Source organism: Miniopterus schreibersii, assembly GCF_964146895.1.
Source record: "Miniopterus schreibersii genome assembly, chromosome: 7".
Classification (NCBI taxonomy): Eukaryota; Metazoa; Chordata; class Mammalia; order Chiroptera; family Miniopteridae; genus Miniopterus; species Miniopterus schreibersii.
Window position 1 is genome coordinate 44,098,159 of NC_138108.1, and position 21,140 is coordinate 44,119,298.

Consider the following 21,140-nt stretch of genomic DNA (forward strand, 5'->3'; position numbering starts at 1 on the left):
CATGCATAATCTCTCAGTATTATTTCTCACAGATGCATGTGAATCTATACTTATTTCAAAATAAAGGTTTGATTAAAAATAAATAAACAAAAAATACCTTCCTGAGTGAAAAAAATTGTGGATTTTCTGAAATTAGGATCTAGCCATTCTCGCAGTATGATACTCTAGTGTATAGATGTTCTAGCAACTTTGGCCAGTGATGAACCATTTATCCATAGGTCAATGTCTCTTGCATTAAGGAGTACAGAACCTCCAACACTCTGAAACTGGGACATGAACACACTTCTGCCAGATTGAGATGCTCAGTTTAGAGTTGACACGGATGTTAATTCTAATGTGTCCATGCTACTATGTCTACAGTGCATGAAAACCATTGAAAGAAAAACTCCTTCTTAAGAAATGCACCTTGTCATAGTGACCTCCTAGGTATTTTAAATGAAAAGCCTATGGCTTTAGTAAATCTGAAATCTTGAGTGATTCGATCTTATGATGCATTTATTTTTTTATAAAAACAAGGTAAGAATCCTCATATATTAATAATTTATAAAATAGCTCTTTCCTTTACCTCTAATTGTCATCTCTCTTCCCTCTTCTCTCTTCAATAAATGAGTTAAGGAAATCTTAATTTATTCAAGTAGATGTAAGTTAATTTTGCTGTTAAAAAAAAAAAAGAAAAAGATGTCCATTGTGGGGTCCAAATCACCTGCACAATTTATAGAATCCTTCCCAGGATTTTATAACCACAAAAGCTTTCCCCCAGGCAGGTGATGAAGAGTTTGATGTGCAGTCCAAGGAACTAGCCAGCCTGCTCTTTTCCTTCCTATTAGAGTTGCTGATAGACTTGTCCTGCTATTCCAGAAATATTCTCAAGTAGTCTCTAAAACTGATAACTTTTTCTGCCAAGAATAAAATAGAAATGAGTTAATCATTTACCTCTGGGGTACCTCAGGGGTGAAAAGAATCATAAACTATCTGTGTCCTTACCCACACCACTCAGCAGTGACATAATTCTCCGGAACCTCTCTCCAGCAAATCCTGGGGCTGGCTCAGTGCTCTGTGCTCTAAATCTTCACAGGCTTGTTTGTAACTGGCAGCTGTGTTTTCATGACAGGCACTTTATCACTTCTGCTCAGAGTGTCCGTAGAATGAATGCACCACAGGAAAGTTAAGGAAAACTTTTTGACAAATCCGCATAGATTTCTGTTTTTGGACACCCAGATTTTATTTCACAAACAGAGAACTCAGAGTATGGACTCACTTATAAATTAAAAGACTTTACTCATAATAGCACATTATACACCGTACAGAGATTGTTAGCTTTTGTAAGAGCCTCTGACTGTGGATACTGATATATAAATTTATGATTTTCTAGGTCTTGTCCATTCTTGGGGTTCCCTTAAATCATTATGAAAAACTAGGAATGGGGTGAACACGGACATATTAGCTGGTTTAGAGATTATCAGAGGGGTTGACTAAGGCAGTTATTTCCTTTCTTCATTAGTATTTTGAAAGTCAAAGCAAAATCAAGAAACATTTATTGAGCTTACTGTTCTCCTTTACGACTCTATTACTATGTGGAAGCTATTGTACCAGGCTTCAGGCGGTGTGAGCAAGAAGCTTAAAGCCAGCCTTTGCCCTCAAGTAGCTTGCAATTTATTAGCAAGGAAAACAAATATATGTATATATGCATATGTATACTCAATATAAATGTATTCAATAAAGATGTTGAATAATAGTGCAAGGTGGCAATGAAATTTGTGACGAATAACAGTTTGTTCTCAATAAAATGAATTATGCTTCGATGCTTGGTTTGAGGTAGGTAGAGGGAGAGAGCAACCCCAGCGTGGTCACAGAAGGAAGTCCTGATAGGAGGCAGAAAGGACGTAGGATGAGAGATGAGAGCATCTATGCTGAAGACACTGTTTTCTGATTTTCTGTAGAAATGGACAGATTTCATATCATTTAGCCTGTCCCTGAGGATCAGGATTGTCATCAACCAATATGTTAGTTTTTGAATTATAAAATTCCTTATTTCCTGAAAGCAATTTCTTCCCCTCCCTGCCCCTGCTCCTGTCCCTGCCAGTCCCAAACCCTATGCCGCAGATGACAGAGTTGTGCTGGAAAATGCTGTAGAGCTTTCTTGCTATTCCCCACAGTTCTTTGGCTTCAATCTTAGAAATCGCCCTGGAGAGTGAAGCTTCCTGGGCTGAGGTCAGCAGAAAGGCTCTACTAATAAAGTGGTTTTCTGCCTCTGTGGGAAGATGACATGCACATTCCTCACAGTGTCACTGAAATGGAGGACATGAAAAGCTGGCTTAGAGTTGTAAAGGAGGAACAGTAAGCTCCAGATTTCCAGCACACATCTCCCTACCGGTGTTTTTTTAGACACCTGTCTGGCTTTTTAAAACTTTTCTGTAGCTGTGATTGCTCTATCCCTGCACAACCAGCCTGAGTGTAGGGGCCTCAATGGACAGAGCCCTGGGCTGCCACCTAGGGTCCCCAGGCTTCCAACAATGTCAGATTGATTATTTCACAACACTAGCATCTCGGCCTGTACAACCGAAGGGGGCAAGCATCTTGGCTGTGATTGATACCATGAGATCTATTTAGGAATTTTGCTAGATTGATTATAATTCTACATAGATAAGATGTCTCACCCATATTTAATAGAAGCATATAATACATGTATTTTAAATTCCTCTGTACTCACAAATGTAATCTTTGGTAGCTTGATCCTACTTGTGAGTCTTAACATTTCCCCTCTCTTTTGAAGGTTGCTGGACATTGAAAGTGAAATGATCAAATTTGCCAGTTACTACGCTGGAACTGCTGTGGCGGTTCTTATCACAGGATATATTCAAGTTAGTAGCGCTTCTATTTTACTCCTTGATCAACATCTGGGTTCAAACACATTACAATGAAATGCAAAGTGTACTCTTTAACTTTTAAGTTATTCAGAAGCCCTAAAGACTACTGGTGTTTTGTTTTTTTTCGGGGGGGACATGAGAGAATGAGAAAGATCCTTTCTTTCATTTGGAGGGGAGCATACAAGCGGTTGTCTAGAGAGATGGCGAATAGACCTTTAGTTTCAATGTCCTGTCCTTCCCGGCCCTCCCTACTGCACCCTCTCTTCGAAACTCAGAGATAGACAGTATGGGGTGTTTGTAGAGGGAAAGCCAGGCATGGGGAGTTGGAAGAAAGCAAACTTTACTTTCTTTTTCTCTTTCATTGCCAAAGACTCATCAAACCGCATTCCAGCCCAAATTCTGTAAATTGAATCTAGAGCACATTCTAGATTAAAGCCATGGAAGGGCCTGGAGTTGCTTAACCCTTATTAAGGAAAAAATAATTTCATCTTTTACTGCCTCCTGTAGAAAAATAATAAACTTCCCCACCTCCCATTCATTCAAGAATTCCAGAAAGTTAGTGTCAGTTGAAGAGAGAAATGCATCATTTTTCCCCATTCAGGCCCTGGGAGTTTTAATGACAGGCTTACTTGGCTTGATTGGGGGAAACTGTTAGCAGATTCCCTGCTTATGTCATAAGTGTTGTCCTATTTTCTCTGAAATCTTTGTCCAATAGCCTGAAAATTATGCATAAATGCTTGTTTGCAGGCTTGGGGGGGGCGGGATTCACTCAGAAGTGGCGTGCAAGACTGCACTTCAGTTCCCAAAGAGATGCATTTCATGAATTACTTTCCTCCTTTTCGCAACTGCTATACTGAAAGTATTTCTTCTGAAAAGAGAAGGAATTAAATATTGTTAAATATTTTTAACATCACAATGCTAAACATTCCTTGCTCCATTTTCAGATATGCTTCTGGGTAATTTCTTCAGCTCGTCAGATACAGAAAATGAGAAAATTGTACTTTAGGAAAATAATGAGAATGGAAATAGGATGGTTCGACTGCAATTCAGTGGGAGAGTTGAATACAAGATTTTCTGAGTAAGTGGCTGGTAGGACATTTTAATGTATGTATGATTTTTAAAAATAATAAAATGTTTATTTCTAAATTAAATAACAATTGGAAACATTCTCAGTTATTTTTTAATTGAATTTATTGGGTGACATTGTTTAATAAAATTATAAAGGTTTCAGGTGTACAAGTCTGTAATACATCATCTGTATACTGTATTGTGTGTTTACCACCCCAAGTTGGATCTCCTTCCATCACCATTTATTCCCCTTTACTCCCTTCCACCTCCCCAGGCCTCTGGCAATCACCATACTGTCGTCTGTGTCCATGAGTTTTTCTTTCTTTTCTTTGCTTAATCCCTTCACCCATCTCGCCCAGCCTCCCTCCAGCCCCCGCTCCAGCTGCCAGTCTGTTCTCTGTATCTCTGAGTTTATCTGTCTCCACTCTGTTAGTTTATTTTGTCATTCTCAGTTATTTTTTATATGTTTTGTCTCTTAAGTTGGGCTTTTATAGGTAGCATAGCTTTTTCATAAGTAATGTTTATCAAATATGGTCATTATAAATTGAAAGCCAGGATACTATAATATGACCTGTGGGCCCTTGATTAAACCACTAGAAATGAAGAATTACAGAAGAGATTTAAAAGAAGTATGGTTATTTGGCCCCAAAGGAGAAATAGAGGGATGTGACAATCTAGGTATCTATAAGGAAAATAATACAACTAGAATAACTTGCTTTGACTGTTGAGGTAATTAATGCACATAAAAACAAAAACAAAAACAAACCCATAATAGTTTGAGAAAGATTCAAACTAGAAATTGCCTATAAATCCAGTTTATACTTAAATACTAACTTGGGTCATTAATAGCCCCCTCAGTAATTCTGAATGAGCCCTGAGTAATTAGAACTAGTTCAATGGAATTAAACTTTGAAGTCCCATGACAGGTAGTGTGGAGTGTACCGAAGATAAAAGTAGACTGAATGTTGGGGACCCTTAGATTCCAGCACTCCCTCTACCTCTGACTATGACCTTGGACAGATACATAGCCTTGCTGGGATACAGTTATCTAATTTTTGCTTAATGTCTTAGGTCATTTTTTGCTATCAAGTCCTAAATCCTTGTATGCTCCATCTGGACAGGAGATTATGGGAATGTTCCCAGGAATGTGAATTTAACTGTATTCAACCAACATTCTGGAGCACTTACTCCATGCAAGGCATAAAGATAAACCACAGGACTCCTAGTAAGAGGACAAAAGGTGCAAGCAAATAAATAATCAGAGCAAACACGTATTGATTGCTTCCTATATCCTAGGCACTGTTTTACAAGCTTTACATATATTAGCTAATCCTCCTTACTACCATTGAGGTGGGTTTTGTCTTTATCCCCATTTTAAAGACAAGGAAACTGAGGCACAGAAAGGTTGAGTAACTTGCCCAAGAATAGCTTGTGTTTAAATTCTGGGTCTAGCTCTAGAGCCTGTCCTCTGAACCACTATTCTATACCGTCTATAAGCAGAATGCAATAATTACATACACATACATACACTTGTAGTATAGAGATTAGTTACATTGCTATGGAAACACAGGGAGGAAGATATTACTTCTTTCTGGGTAACTATAAGTTTTTATGAGTTAGTTGGTATGTGAGCAGAACCTAAAAGGACTTAGCAGCTATAAAGAATGAAAGAAGGGCGTGTCAGGATAGACCAAGGATATTAGCTATAAAAAAGAGACAAATAAGATGGTTGCCAAAAGTCTTTGCCAAAGTTTAATGGGCACCAGTTGGGAAAACCAGGTTAAGGACATACTTACTTAGCTCTGAGAGGAGGCTTGATGACCTCCCAAGCTGCAGCAAATTTCCCAAGATGTGAGAGTCGGTTATGTTTCCCAAAGGTAGTGGGGTTCAGAGGTAGGAATGTTTAGAAGGGAAAGACCGAGATTTCTGAGTAAGACATTTGAATGGACTAATTCCATTTTAGTGATTAAAGCCTCTCTTGTTTCCAGTGATATTAATAAAATCAATGATGCCATTGCTGACCAAATGGCCATTTTCATTCAGCGCATGACCACGAGCATCTGCGGGTTCCTGCTGGGATTTTACCAGGGGTGGAAGCTGACCTTGGTTATCATCTCCGTGAGCCCTCTCATTGGCTTGGGAGCAGCCATCATCGGCCTGGTAAGAATGCTTCTCATTTCTCCCCGTGGGCAGGTGCTGGCTCTGGGAAACAGCCAGAAACGTAAGCTTGAGCCCCTGCCGAGTATGGTTAGTCAGCATCACTATTTTCACTTATTATTTCTCAGTATCAAATAACATTCCTTATATTAGGGATTAAGGATATTTTAATAATATAAATATTATTGTGTTAATAACAATAACAACTACACTTATTGAGCATTTACTATTGTGTCAGGCACTATAAAGAGCTCCATATACCTTATCTCTAATCTTCTGACGATCTTATAAAATATTAGTACCATTTTAAATATAAGAAACAGAGACTCAGGGGGGTAAAGGGACTTGTCTGGGACTGCACAGCTAGTGAGTGACAGAACAGAATGCAAATTCGAGGGAGACTGACTCAAAATTTCCACCCACTCTCCAATATGCCTATTGCTTCCCTGGTCTTCCAAGCTCAGATGCCCCCTCAAAAAGGCCCAATAAATATACCCATATCAGTAACAAGCACCTAAAACAGATTTCTGCAATCACAACTGTGTTCTCCATTCCATCTGATCAGTTTCAGAGAGAGATTCTCTGACAAGTTTCCCAGTCCCAGTCTCCATTCCCCAGGTATGCAGGCCAAAGAAAGGGTAGGAGTAGGAATTTTGGGTTATCCCTGTTAAAACACACTCCCAAAGGCTGAGAAATTGTTATGGCTTACTTTTAGAGCAGCCACATTAGATAGCAGGTCCTGGGACCAGGCACACTAATAATTTGCTGTAAATGAGAGTAGAATTCAAGTGTAAAGCTCGCCTTATTGAGCAACAGGTACCAATCTCCATTACGATATTTTTCTAGCAAAATATTCTCTACAATCCACTGGTTCTATTATTCAAATGTTTCCCTGGTAATACAGAGTGACAATAGCAAAGAGCTCACTCCACTTAACTAGGTCACCACCTGGCTCTTTCACCTGGCTTAAGAAAGATATGTTTAACTCATCAAAACTTCAGTTTCCTCATCTGAAAACAAGGACAGTACCTCCCAAAGTCATTGTGATGATTCAGAACATAATCCAAATTATGCACTTAGCACAGCACCTGACACAGAATTAATCACTAAAGAGATATTAGCTTTTATTTTTGCCCACCATATCACGCAAGCTTTGCAAAAGTCTTTTCTACCAAATACTTTCCAGCTACACTCCGGAGAAGCCTCGGTTTCTAGGGAGGGTCTTCAGGGATTCTGCAGACATCTGATTCATTCCCCCCCCCCCCCCCCGCCAAATACATTTAATCTCTTCCTTTAAACGCAGCATAAATTAATATTCCCCCTCTAATGGATCACATGTCACACTTTAACATATTGGAGCCCAGCAATGCACCTGGTTTATTTGGTTTTATACAGGCTTCGAGCACGGTTTCCTTTGTCTCAGTGCCCACATCTCAGCTTCCTGTAAGTGTGTCACTGATTTGCAATGTGGTCACTCTGCACTGGCTTCTTCTTGGGTTCAAGTCTGTGCATGTTTGTGTAAAACTATACAAGCAACTTCACTGGGCTCAATTCAGTAGCAAGACAAGAAAAGGTGGAGGGGCAATATATGACGTATTGGAAGTTATTATGGTTCTTTTGTCTTTGACTTTTATACTTACAATGAAAAACATGAGCAATCGTTAGATATTCCCAGTCTACATTTTTAAGCTCCCGTGTCCGTTTAATTGACATATCCTGAGATTATTTAATGTGCCATTACCACAAAAACTGATAACATTAATAACTACTTAATTATCTCATTGCTGTACATATTTGTGAAATAAATTAGAAAAGTGTGGTAAACACTGCAGTGCCATCCTTAACACCCCAATTTTAATGTTGACGAAAATACCCTCCCTTTTCTTACTGTTGCCTTTTCATTTCACAAACATTTTATAAAATGTGGACTTGTGAGATAAATATATTGTAATAAAATACTACTTTTACTTATTACTATATCCTAGAAATTGTGCTTAAGATTTTGTTTGATAAGAGTTTTGCTGCTAAAAGCTTGGAAAAACTTGGAAGATTAAACCCTCCTAGTGTGGGCACTGAATGTTTTTGGGTTTCTGAGTGAATCAATCTTCCACAGTATTTGCTTTTTCCCCGTCTTGTTTCTTCGTCTGTGCCAGGAATTTTGTTGGCGGTTAATTCTAACTAGGATTCAATCTAAGTCCAATTCTAGAAAAAGTAACTTGTTTAATTTTAAGTGCAATGTTTTTTTATTTCCTTTTGTGGAAAGCAAAGGTGGTTGAGCCCCTATGGGTGAGTGAAAACAGTGTAGTATTTACCTGAAGCTTTCTCCTGAGGAATTACCTGGGCCTCAGAAGCCTTCGCACGTTTGGTCCCTTTCTGTCATTGTATATCCTGACAACTTGATGGCTGCGCTGACCTCTGGCCTTTGCCTCTGATGTTTGTCTGTGAATTGTGCAATGGCCTTTGGCTAGGAGCAGTGAAGTGTGATGTGTTTTGACTTGAAAACGTCTTTACTGTAATGACTGGGACACTGTGGTCTCACAGGAGTAAGACCTACTCTGTGAGAGGGTTTTCGAGGCTGGCTTTCAATACAGTCATTTTGACATGTCAACAACCAAACACCTATGGGTGAGCTTAGCATGGATCAGGCTTGCGCCAGGTTCTTCCTCAGCAAATGCTGTTACTGTGAGAATCCAGCCGTGTATTAAACCCTGCCACCTGTTTACCCACCTAAAGGAATCACTGAGGGACAGACTGACTTACCTTTTTACCCGGTCTTCACGTTTTGTTCTGTTCTTTTGGATTTTAGAGTGTGTCCACGTTCACTGACCATGAACTGAAGGCCTATGCCAGAGCAGGGTCGGTGGCTGATGAAGTCATTTCATCCATTCGAACGGTGGCTGCTTTTGGTGGTGAGAAAAAAGAGGTTGAAAGGTTGGTTAATTGAAATGTCTGCACTTTCCTGGATTTCCTTGGTCCATATACTACCCTGAAGCTTCCCCATGTTTTCGTACAAAGGGGCAGAGTCACCTTGGTCTGTGGCACCCTGGAGGAGCTTTTTGTTCGAGAGAGAGCTCGGTAGAGTAATGAGATCGATCAGAGCACTACAAGGACCTCCAAGCCGTTAGCTATGAGTTTTTGAAGATGTTAGAGTTAGTGATTTTTAGAAAGCCATCTTAGGTTAGATCTTTATTTCAAGCTCTGGGGGGGTATGTGCACATACTGTACTGCTTCCCGACTATTACGCTGTTTGCTGCCATTAAGGAAAAGCCTACATGATCTAAAGTGCAATTTCACAGATTTTTATTGAACACTCCATTTTATTCAGCTGCTTTACTGCACACCCTTTATTAAGTCTCAGGTTTCAATGTAATCAAACAAAATTTAGCATTGGTTTATTATAGACCATCATTCTAGGAGATTAATTCTTAATGAAAATGAAAACCTAAATGACCAAAACAACACAGTTATCAAACAATTGCTTTTGCTTCTTCCATTTATCTAGTATTTATTGAGTGCTTATATGTGCCAGGCACTGATATTACAAAACAACCACCAACTTAAACTTTTTCTTTTATGTGTTACAGATCTATTATGATTGTGTCATTCTCAATTGCTAGCAAATTCACCAAATGAAAAAGAGAATAGGACTTACAGTCTCTAATTATCTCTTTTCCTCTTTTATTTTTCATTTGCTTCTTTTGGTTTGTGGAATGAAGTTACCTTATTTCTCATAAAAAATTTCAATAGCGTATTTCCTCCACTATGAAAGATATTCTCTTCTATTGTTAATAAAACAAGCAGTGTAAATGTTTTAAAAATGCAACAAACAGAATAGCCTTCAGTTTTGTCCTATGAAATGTTAAAAATTCTCCATTAATTAATTTCTTGAGACGTAGGAAGGCAGGTATAGAATGTCCATTATTAATGGCTAGATGATAGAATTACTGAAGCTTAGTGCTTGGATTGAATCTCCACGCAGCTATCCATGTCCCATGGCTGTGAATCTGACCTGCGATGTTACAACATAGCATTCTTGGTCACAGGGCAGCAGATGAGTTGGTGTGAACATTAGTTTCAAACCTAAGGAGAAAACTGTTGCATCATTTTCTGATAGAAAATATGTCACTTGACTTAATAAAACAATATAAACACAAATAGTACTGGATCCCTCACGTCCAAATATTTGTGCTGAAAAATGTTTTTCTCTTGGGGCAAAGCTTACCCCACTGTACTCATCCCTGAAGTACAAGGCTTTGTCAGGCATCATCCCTTCAACTCATTTCATTGCCAGGTTGAAACAAACTTTAAAGAAGTACACAGAAGTCACTGTTCTCTGTCCCTAAAGCTGGCCTGTGTTTGGATGCTTTTATCATCACTGAGGAAAGCCACTGCACTGTGGTCTGTTTTAAACATTCTAACCTGAGCTGCTACTGCTGCTGATGAAATAGACTCAAATGTTTTCTCTTTGCAGGTATGAGAAAAATCTTGTGTTTGCCCAGCGTTGGGGCATTAGAAAAGGGATAGTGATGGGATTCTTTACTGGCTTCATGTGGTGTCTCATCTTCCTGTGTTATGCACTGGCCTTCTGGTACGGCTCCAAACTCGTCCTGGATGAGGGAGAATATACAGCAGGAGTCCTTGTCCAGGTATCTGGGTCTTGGTGACCACATGTAGCATTTCTTGTTGGTATCTCAGAAAAGCCCATGGTGAAGACATTTTGTTTTTTCCTTTAGTGTCTGAGGGAGGAAAGTGTCAATGATTTGGTGGAACAAGCAATACATATACCTTTTATAGTAAAGGGATGCTGAGCATTTGAATTGATGAGACCAGCGATTTAATGGTTTTCAATTAAATGAGGATTTTATAGCTTTAAAACAATGATTTTTCTGACCGAATCCAAAAGATAATATGCCACGAAAATTGAAAGTCAGTGATCTCTCAGCTAAAAATTATCAGCTCGTGTAGCTGAGCTTAATAATAGCACAAGATATGTGCTAATGGACATATTTGTGAAAACCTAATGAGTTACTAAAATGCCAAGCCAATAATATCCTCAGCTGAACAGGTAATGCAAACATATTTTATTGATCACTTGTGCTATAGCAATGCTGTAGCTAAGGCCATGACTACTTTAATTTTCAATGTCCTTTCAGCTATTCTTTCAAGAATTAATTACTGAGCATCTACTATATGCCAGACCCAGACAAAGATTCAATAGTGAGCAAAAGAAGTGTGATCTTTGCCCTGATGGAATTTATAGTTTAGCCAGGAAGATAAGTAATAAATAAATAATCACATAAGGGCATAATGACAAAAGGTAACACGTGCTGTAACGTAGAGGAGAGGGAACCTCTGCAGTGAACAGCAGGGTACCAGGCGCGGTTGGGGTCAGGGAAAGCTGTTCCTCCTGCTCCCTCTCCCAAGGCCTTTCCTCCTCAGCTCACAGCCTTCGTGTTACAGCTGAACTCCTGTCACTGGATTCTCAGCTGAGTGGCGCTATCCCAGCCAGGCCTTCCATGCTCATCTAATCTTTTATTTTCTTGTATGGCTTGCTGAACTTTCCCCTCAGAGCACTCGAATGAAATTGAACATTTGCTTATATTTACACTTGTTCCCATCCCTTCCCACCCTCGCATAGTAAGCTCCACATAGTAAAGCATGAAATATATGTTTCATTTGGCCTATTAATGATCTAATTAAGAATATTAATTTAAATATATTAATTATTAAATAAAATATTTTGGTTCCAGATTCTAGGTAGGACAGGCACCAATTTAACAATAAAAATTACCCAGATTTTGTATACCAGAAATTTGCTAGCTGAAAGCCTGAGATCTGAGATTTACTGCTTTAATATAAATACATTTCTAGGGAATGTTAAATGAAAATCTTATTTACAATAGAAATGATTATCAGAGATGAAAACATAATCATTCTACTCTACTGACTTTATTTCGTTAACAGCATGATACACTAAGAATGAGTTTTAAATTCAGTTCTCCTTTGCAAGATGAACAGCTGGCATCACTTGAACTTCTTTAAAAAAATTAAATATGATAATGCATTTTATACTGTTTTATAAACTTTAAAAGGATGGTGTAGATGGAAAGTGTTGCTATTATCATAATCTAACCATATTCTTAAGTTTGATATAACTTTGTACATTTGAAAAGCCAGGGAGAGTATTGCAGGTCTGAAATCTGACCATAAAGTCTCTTTTCTTTATTGATCTAATGACTTTATAATTTTCAACATTTACCAAACTAGAGATACCAGTAGTTGATTTTAGTTCCACCTGCATATATCTATTTCTTCCGCACAAGTACATGCATGGAGAAAAGACATCTTTCCTTTCATTCCATGCCTGCAAGGAGAGGACAGAAAAAAATAAATTAAAAAAATTGAAAATTAAATAACATATAATTCCAACTGGAAAAACTGAACTTTAAAAACCCCTTGGTTCCCCGGCCAGTGTGGCTCAGTTGGTTGAGTGTCATTCCCTGCACCAAAAGTTCGCCAGTTTGATTCCAGGTCAGGGCACATGCCCGGGTTGCTGGCTAAACCCCTGGTAGGGGGTGTGCAGGTGGCAGCTGATCGCTGCTTCTCTCTCACAGAGAAGTGAGAATTTTCTCACTCTTCCTCTCCTTTCCTCTCTCTTTAAAAATCAATAAAAACATTTAAAAACAAAACAAAATAAGAAAAACCCTTGGTAACTCTCTCTTTCCCCTTCCTTCTCTCTCTCACTCATGCATGCACCTTTTGGCTGTACTTCTGAGCAGCAAACCATGAAAACTGAGTATGCATGAGTTGAGTGTTTTAATCCACTAAACTAATTAACAATTAGGTTAATCTAACATATTTTGTGATGCACAAAATCATTCTTGGCTGCATGGTAATTGCGCATAAATGGTAAGGAATTCACATAAATGACTGTAATTAGTATCACTTGTACCCAGACAAAAGTCATACTCTGTGATCTATTAGAAAAAAAGATGAAAGGGAACTGAATGGTGCCAAAGGATGCTCTTTCATGCCCGTCTTACATTTCAGGACTCAACAATAAAAAATTATAGCAGTAATAGAGAGTAACATTATTCATTGTATACAAGATGTGAACCACTGAGTGAAGTATTTAATAAAATTACCATATGTAATACAACTTTATTCTGTAAATGATGTCATTTTACTACCACTTAAAAATGAAATGGAGCCATGAGGTTGAGAAACATGTGTCTGGTGGTACTGAGTGGGATTTGAATTCAGGTCTCTGTGACCCTGGGGCCTGACCCATTAACCACTCTTTTCCTGCCTCTGGATCTGTTTTCCAAGGGGGTCACAGATCTCCCTTTCTCCAGCACTGCACATCCACAGGTAGATTGTTTCCCAGTGGCCCTTCCTGCCTTCCTTTTTCCCATACTAGTGTCCACAGGACTAAAGAGGGATATTTGGAGTGAGCAATGATGATCTATTGAGATGTGTGCTACCTATAGTGAAGCATTAGGTCCATGCCCCTGTCCTGTCTCACTCACTCTTCTCCTAAGAACCCTGAGAGAGACCTTCGCTTGAGGTAATGCTGGTAAAGCCTGGCTGAGCGAGGATTCAACCCCAAACCTCAGTTTAGGACCCTAGTGAATTTTTCTAGAATCTAGACCAGGGGTCAGCAAACTGTGGCCTGCAAGCTAAAACTAGCTTAGTGTCTGTTTTTATAAATAAAGTTTTATTGGAACACAGCCACAGTCATTTGTTTAATATTGTCTATGGCTGCTTTTGTACTAGACAGCAGAGTTGAGTAATTGCTTCAGAGCCTATGTGACCTGAAAGCCTAAACTATTTACTATCTGGCTGTCTACAGACGATCTTTATTGACCCCTGAGCTAGGATATGTGGAAACCTTCCTCTGCTCAGGTAGGAAAATCTTGGATGAAGGTGGTCTTAACCCAAATTAGACCACAATTACTGTCCTGTCTGTTCACCTTATCACTTCCTAAGTGTGAAATCTTGCTTCTTTCATCATCATCATTACTATTATTTATGTGGCTGAACTGGATTAATCACCTTTACACGCATCATCTCATTTAATGCTCATAACGATCACATGAAGTATCTACTCTCATTATCTCTGTGTTACAGATAAAGAAATTAAGGCTTGAAGGATTAAGCAATCTGTCCATGCTAGGACCTACCTGCCACAATTAAGGAAAAAGAACAAGAAGGACAGATGAAGAGATAATGTTTGTCCCCATGCATAGAGTGGGGAATTCAGGGAGCAGGCAAGAGGGGGCTGGTCCACATAATCCTGATGTGTGAAATGGAGAGGAGACTAAAGAGGGAGGGAGGTGACTGGGAGGCTCTGAGAAGCCCCATGGTCCAGCCTTAAGGAAGAAAGAGAGTAGAGAGGGGTTCTGGGAAGGATCCAGCTCATAGACACCACCACAGACTAGGATCATCAGATTACCTGAAAAAGGCTATATTCATGTAGATGTCAACCTTTGGCTCAGCAAATAGCTGTAGTCTCTGATAGATGGTGGCCACTGAAACGTCTTCCACATGAGTCAAGTTGAAAGGGTGGGGAGCAGGAGTTTTGTGCTCATCCTAGATGCCAATGTGAGGAATTTTCTCATTGCCTCTTCCTTTATAAACTGATAAAAGCAGAGTGCTATTTGGTAGGACCATCTAGTCATGATCAGGTAGCCTTCACCTAACTTAATGAGATGGGTGGGTTGGTGAGTCAAAGATAGCTTCCCCAGCTCTACATAGGAACCTGGCCACTCTACCTGCATGAAACCACCAGCAGATGAACCTGGGAGGTAGACAGTCATGAATCTAGGTTCAGGTACTGCTCTACCACTTCATATATGTTGTGACATATGTTAAATTAGATAACCTCCATACTCTGTTTCCATATACTTCTTTTGTAAGGATTAAAGGAAGCAATATAGGTAAAGGATTTATAAACATACCTTATTATTATTGTTATTACTGCTAGTAGTAGTATAGTACTAGTAGTAGTAGCAGTAGTTATCCTAATAACTAGTATACTAGTAGCAGTAATATAACAGTAGCAGTAGTAGCAGACCTATATTGCGTGTACCAATCTCTAGGACAATCAAGCTAATCATAGTGTCTATTGTTTCAGGGACCCTTTGACCAGAAAAACCATTGTAAGGCTATTTATATAATGAATCTAATGATCATATCACCATTCTAACCCACTTTGTGTTGATTGAAATCTCTGAGTTCAGCCTTGCCCATCATGACCCACTGGTTAGAGCATCAGCCTGTGCACCACCCTGGGGTCGAATTCAGGAGGCAAACAATCTCCCTCCCTCCCTCCCTCCCTCCCTCCCTCCCTCCCTCCCTCCCTCCCTCCCTCCCTCTCTCTCTCTCTCTCCCCCCCTCTCCCCCCCCCCCCCCCCCCCCCCGTTCCACTCTCTACAAATCACTGGAAAAAGTAGCCTCCCTCCTAGGGTGAACATAAAGAAAAATCCCTCCGTTCACACAGGTCGCCCCAAAAAGCATGAACACTGTGCTTATCGCTTCTCATTTCAGATTTTCCTCAGTGTCATAGTGGGAGCTTTAAATCTTGGCAACGCATCTTCTTGTTTGGAAGCCTTTGCAACTGGACGTGCAGCAGCCACCAGCATTTTTGAGACAATAGACCAGGTACGTAAAAGCCAAGAGTAAAGGTCATTCATAGGTTGGGGGTAGAAAGAGGAATGAACTGAGGAATTTAACCTCAGTGTTAAAAACTATGAGAAATGATCACGATGCCCTTAGTTCAGCAATATTTAGTAAGTGCTGTCATGGACCAGACCCTATTCTGAACGGGGAGCACAAGAGTAAAACAGAACCAATAAGGCCTCTGCTTTCCTATCACAACTGGGAAACAGGCAATAAAGAAGTAAGCACATTCAGAGATAAAATAATGTTAAACGGTACACTGAAGGAATTAAAATAGGCCAATGTGATAGCAATTAGGGGTGGGAAGGAGTGTTTATATTGAGGGAAACGGTGGCTCTACTGTAATAGCTCTTGGTTTACAGATAAAATGTTCCTTGACTTGACACCCAGGGCAATGGGAGGCAAGTTTTGGGAGCCCAAGGAGCAGCAGGGCGCTGTGGTTCTGTTTCTTTGTCAGAAACACCCCCGCCTGACAGTGGGCAGCTGCAAGGCAGGACCCCACGCTCTGGCAGGCGTCTGCTGGCTCAGTCCCTGTTCACTGCGCTCACCCTGCTGGCTGCCCAGCAGCTCCTTCTTCCTCTGGGTCCGCTGAAGGAAGCGCCTGTGACCGAGGGCTTCCTCCCCTTCCTCGCCAGGCCCCAGCTCCCTGCTGCAGGGCCGGTCTCTCCGCCTCTGGGCTTCCCTCCCTTCTCGCCTCCCCGCTTATTCCCGGTTGCCCACCTTTAGATGTTTCAGTGTGCGGGTCTCTCAGGCATGGCTTTGTGTTGAGTAGGGAATTCTTTGCTGAGTTATATTTGTTGGTTAATTTGTTGAAATTTCTGGGGGAGGGGCCAAGGGTATCTCTCACACAGCCATTGCTCTGATGTCACCCCTAAACCTCGGAGTGTTTATATTGAGTGATGGTGATGGCATCATCTCGGAGGAGGTAGTGTTGGAGCTGAGAGCCAAAGGAGGAAAGTTGGCCACGTAAAGGGAGAGTGGGGGTGGGGTGGGGTGGTGCATGGGAGGTAGGAGCAGGGAGGGTATTCATGGAAGAAAGACCTCCAGTTTGGAAAGGGCTTATTGAATGCAAGGAGCTAAAACAAGGTCAGTCTGAGAAACAGAGTGAGCAAGGGACACAGGCTGGAGGGATGGGAAGGGGCCAGGTCATGCAGGACTTTAAGGCCAAGTACATAAGTTTGGGTTATCTTCTAAATGTGACAGAAAATCTATACAAGCCTGGAAAGGACCCTGGTAGTGTGGCTAGGATTTTTCTGGTTGATTTATTGAGTCATTGGAGGTCAAGGTACAAAGTCAGAATCCAAGAACAGGAGGTGAAGGTGGCAACATGTTCTTTCCCTCTGAAAAAATGCCCTGGGCAGAGTCAGAAACCCTGTAAATCCAGAGGTGTTTCATGGGTTCCCTAAATCATATCTATTTATGAGGCATATAACCTGCCTGAGTACATTTCTCTTCACTTTATCTGTTTTATATTTTGGGGTTTTATGTTATTGGGATATAAAGAGATTGTTGAAAACCACACAGGCCTGTGGAGAGATCCAAATCCTACCTCATTCTGGAGCTGTTATATGCTCAAGTAAGATGAGTCTGAAAGGTCTATGACACTTTTTTTTTTTATTTAAATATATCTTTATTGATTTCAGAGAGAGGAAAGGAGAGGGAGAGAGAGAGAAACATCAATGATGACAGAGTCATTGATCGAGCCCACAACCGGGCATGTGCCCTGACCAGGAATCGAACCCCGATCGCCTGGATCCTAGGTCGACGCTCAACCGCTGAGCCACGCCCGGCCGGGCTAAAAGTTATTTGATTATCTTTACTAGAGACCTGAGAAGAAAGTAGATTACACTTTAGTCCCAAACAGAGATATAATAATGAATTTTTGTCACTAGTGTAGAAGAGGGAAGAAGCTGACTTGGGAGTGTCTGGTAGCAGGAGATGACCTCACTCTTGTCTGATTAACTGGAATGGTTAAGTTCTAGATTAAGCTCCCTGCTAACAACAGAGGTGAAACTCAGCAAATCCACTGAAAGTTGTTAGTGTTTGAAGACACCACCTGAGGACATTCAGTTAGTTTTAATCATGGTATAATAGATACTCAAATGTTAGACCCCAGCTTGATTGACCAGTTGTGTGGTCTTAGGCAAGATACTTAACCTCTCTGAGATTCCTCAACTTCCTCAAGTGAAAAAATGGGCATATTATGTCCTGTTAGGTTATAGTGACAATTACATAATTGAAAAAAGCACACTAAAACACCTAGTATATAGGCTTCCATTGGTATTTTTATAATATAATAATACATAATAATCTTAATATATTATATACTAATATACTAATTATAGATCAATATGATATATTATATTATTATATTGTTATATAATAATATGTCATAGTAATATATCAATAAGTAATTATATTAATGTGATATTATATATTTTTATTAATTTGCATCACATTTTCTATTAATTAAAATTGATTATATATTAGTTATTTATATTATATAGTATAATAAAGATAACATTGTATATTTATATACAATATAATACATATAACATGTATGTATTAATATGTTGTATATGTAACAATACTATTAATATATGATAATTTAATATCTCAATAAATGGTAGTGAGTATTCTTACAATTATTAATAATTATTTAATGTGGTGGCAACTTCTCTTTAGCATATCTCTGCAATGTTTTACCTGGTTGTTATTCTTTTTTATGAGTAAATTCAAACTGAGATGGACAGTAAATGTCTCTAATACGTGTTGTTGCTACATCCCTTTTATATTCTACTCCAGACACCTGTTATTGACTGCATGTCAGAAGATGGTTACAAGCTGGATCGAATTAAAGGTGAAATTGAATTCCATAATGTGACCTTCCACTATCCTTCCAGGCCAGAGGTGAAGGTAAGGGCCAGCCTTTTCCCCAGGAACACCAGCATTTATTTGATGATTCATTTCCAGAGCCACAAATTGCTTGGTTTTCTGGAGCATGATTCAGTTTCCAGGAACTTGGAACAGAGGCATTTTTCTCCGGAAGTGTCCTTGGGTGTCATGTCATTTCTCAGGCACCGAACTACGTTTCTTCGTGATAACAATAGTGAGCAAATCCCTCTGGTAGGAACAGCCTGGCAGCACATTCCAGTTAAGTCACCTTTATGACGCTCTGTGGGGATGTACGCGTCACGCCCTGTCATTGATAAACTGCACGGCAGTCAGATCAGTTAAGGACAGCTGCGCCAAGCCACCTCCCGGGAGGGCGCAGCAGGCAGAGCACGGGATGGCACCCCGTGCAAGGCAAAGGAAAGCTGCCGTCTGCAGCTTGCTGCTTCTTATCTGTAACTTCACAGGCTCACTAGATCAGTCCTCGGTGCAAAGGTTATCTTGTGATATGCTCATGTGTCACCCGTGGTGAAGAAAATTTAGTTTTCCTATACCTACTGAGCAGGTATCTTTAAAGGCAATTTACAGGAAAATTAGGATACTCTCCCCTTGAATGGACTGGCTTCTAAATGAGACCTATTCCTCAGTTTTAACAGAGTATCTTTAGCCACCCTTTCTTAATAATATTTCTGTTATCCCCACAAAAACTTATTTTCATGCAACCTAATCTTGATACCACATACCTATAATGCAGGTAAATACATACACACACAGCACATGCATACACACACCCATTATATGTATATATAAAGCATAAGTACATATATATTATGATTATATTTATGAAGTATATTTTTAATTAATATTATATATTACATATACAAACAGTAACTGTCATAACATATGTAAAAGTACTTTGTGAAATATAAATCACAAGGTGGTTTCACTCAGTAAAGATCTTTGAAGGGATAGCTAAAAACTTCCTTTATAATATTTGTTCAGAACCAGCTCATAATAACTGTTCAACAAATACTAGTTGAATTGAAACACAGTTATTTCATTTCTGTTTTACCTTCTATTCCCAATACCAAGAGTTTGCTGTAATAAAATCTTCTTACTTAGACCTGTAAATATTCTTCATTCCCAGCATGAGTATGTATTTAGCCTTGTTGGGTGCCACAGTGTACTGGGACTATAGTGATTAAAAAAAAAAAAAGGAAATATACACAGTGCCTGCCCTGGGGGAAGATTATAGTTCAGTAAGTGAAAATTTGTAAGCCTGACCCTCTAGTATGGCGAGAGGGTGAGATTTTTGTCACATAGAGGACCCCAAACCACCTCTACATAAGTACAAAAATCACCACTGAATTGGTGAAAATATCCAACACATGGTTATGAATTAGCTTTTTCCTTCCCTTTCTAGACTTACCAGCATTCAGTCTCTACTTTGCATAGAGCTTTGTATCTAGCAAATATACCACAAATATTTGTTATTCATTCAAATAGTGAGTTCACACACAGTACAAGTATATAACAGCTTAAACTTTGCAACTGGCTTATTATTAATATGCGATCGGTAAATTAGTATTATCTTTTTCTGACTTAATGGCTTTCTTCCCTTAACTAATTGGGACAGTCTCCTTGAGGTGTCCTAGTATGTCAGAAATGTTTTAAATTAAATTCTGGAACATGTAAAAGTGGGCATGGTTGATTAACTTTGGGTGCTATCACACATCATTTTATTTTTTTGAGCCCAGCTATCAGCTAAGTAAGTAATCTACTAAATGCTAAAACCTCACCCTAGATACTGGTTACGAATATGCTGCTTATTCATGGATATCGATGGATATTGCTTACAGGGCATAAGTAAACAAAAGCCATGTCCTCACAAGGCATCCTAGCTTGTAGCCTAATTGCTGACAATCTGAACATTGTTCTTTTCTCTTCGCTGCAGATTCTAAAGAACCTCAGCATGGTCATCAAACCGGGGGAAATGACGGCTGTGGTAGGATCCAGTGGAGCTGGGAAGAGCACAGCCCTGCAGCTCATTCAGCGATTCTACGACCCCAGTGAAGGCATGGTGTGTGTCTCCCAGAAACTTCTCAATACAGGGGGTGGGAGAGTGCTAGTGGTGATAACTTAACCAGACACAAAGGCCGAGGACACACTGAGACCCTCCTGGCACATGCGTGGTGGACTTAATGATGTTGGCTGCACTGGCTGCACTAATTCCCTGCTTGGCTGTGTTCACTGACTGATGGAACTGACTGTGCAGACACATTCTAAGTGGTATTGTTGCCTCTTTGGTGAACTAAGGTTTTCATTTATTTCTTTGTATTATAACAAAATTGTTATTGTTCCCCCAAAGTTCTTGAGATGCTAAGTACGGGAAAGCTTACATGGCCGGAATTAACAGAGACTGGCTCCTGATTTCTGCTTTGAGAAGTTAGGTTGAAAAACAATTGTATAGTTTCA

The 21,140-nt window shown here is 39.7% G+C and overlaps 1 protein-coding gene across 2 annotated transcripts in view; it reads left to right on the forward strand.

The window, feature by feature from the left end:
• The window catches only part of ABCB11 (ATP binding cassette subfamily B member 11), a 75,746-nt gene that overhangs the window by 19,811 nt on the left and 34,795 nt on the right, over positions 1-21,140 (forward strand). For both annotated transcript variants that reach the window (XM_081141647.1, XM_081141648.1), the window contains exons 6-13: positions 2,774-2,861; positions 3,812-3,945; positions 5,924-6,095; positions 8,899-9,023; positions 10,564-10,738; positions 15,642-15,755; positions 18,579-18,689; positions 20,620-20,745. In XM_081141647.1, the coding sequence (XP_080997773.1) occupies positions 2,774-2,861; positions 3,812-3,945; positions 5,924-6,095; positions 8,899-9,023; positions 10,564-10,738; positions 15,642-15,755; positions 18,579-18,689; positions 20,620-20,745 (1,045 nt within the window). The remainder of the gene's footprint in view (positions 1-2,773; positions 2,862-3,811; positions 3,946-5,923; positions 6,096-8,898; positions 9,024-10,563; positions 10,739-15,641; positions 15,756-18,578; positions 18,690-20,619; positions 20,746-21,140) is intronic.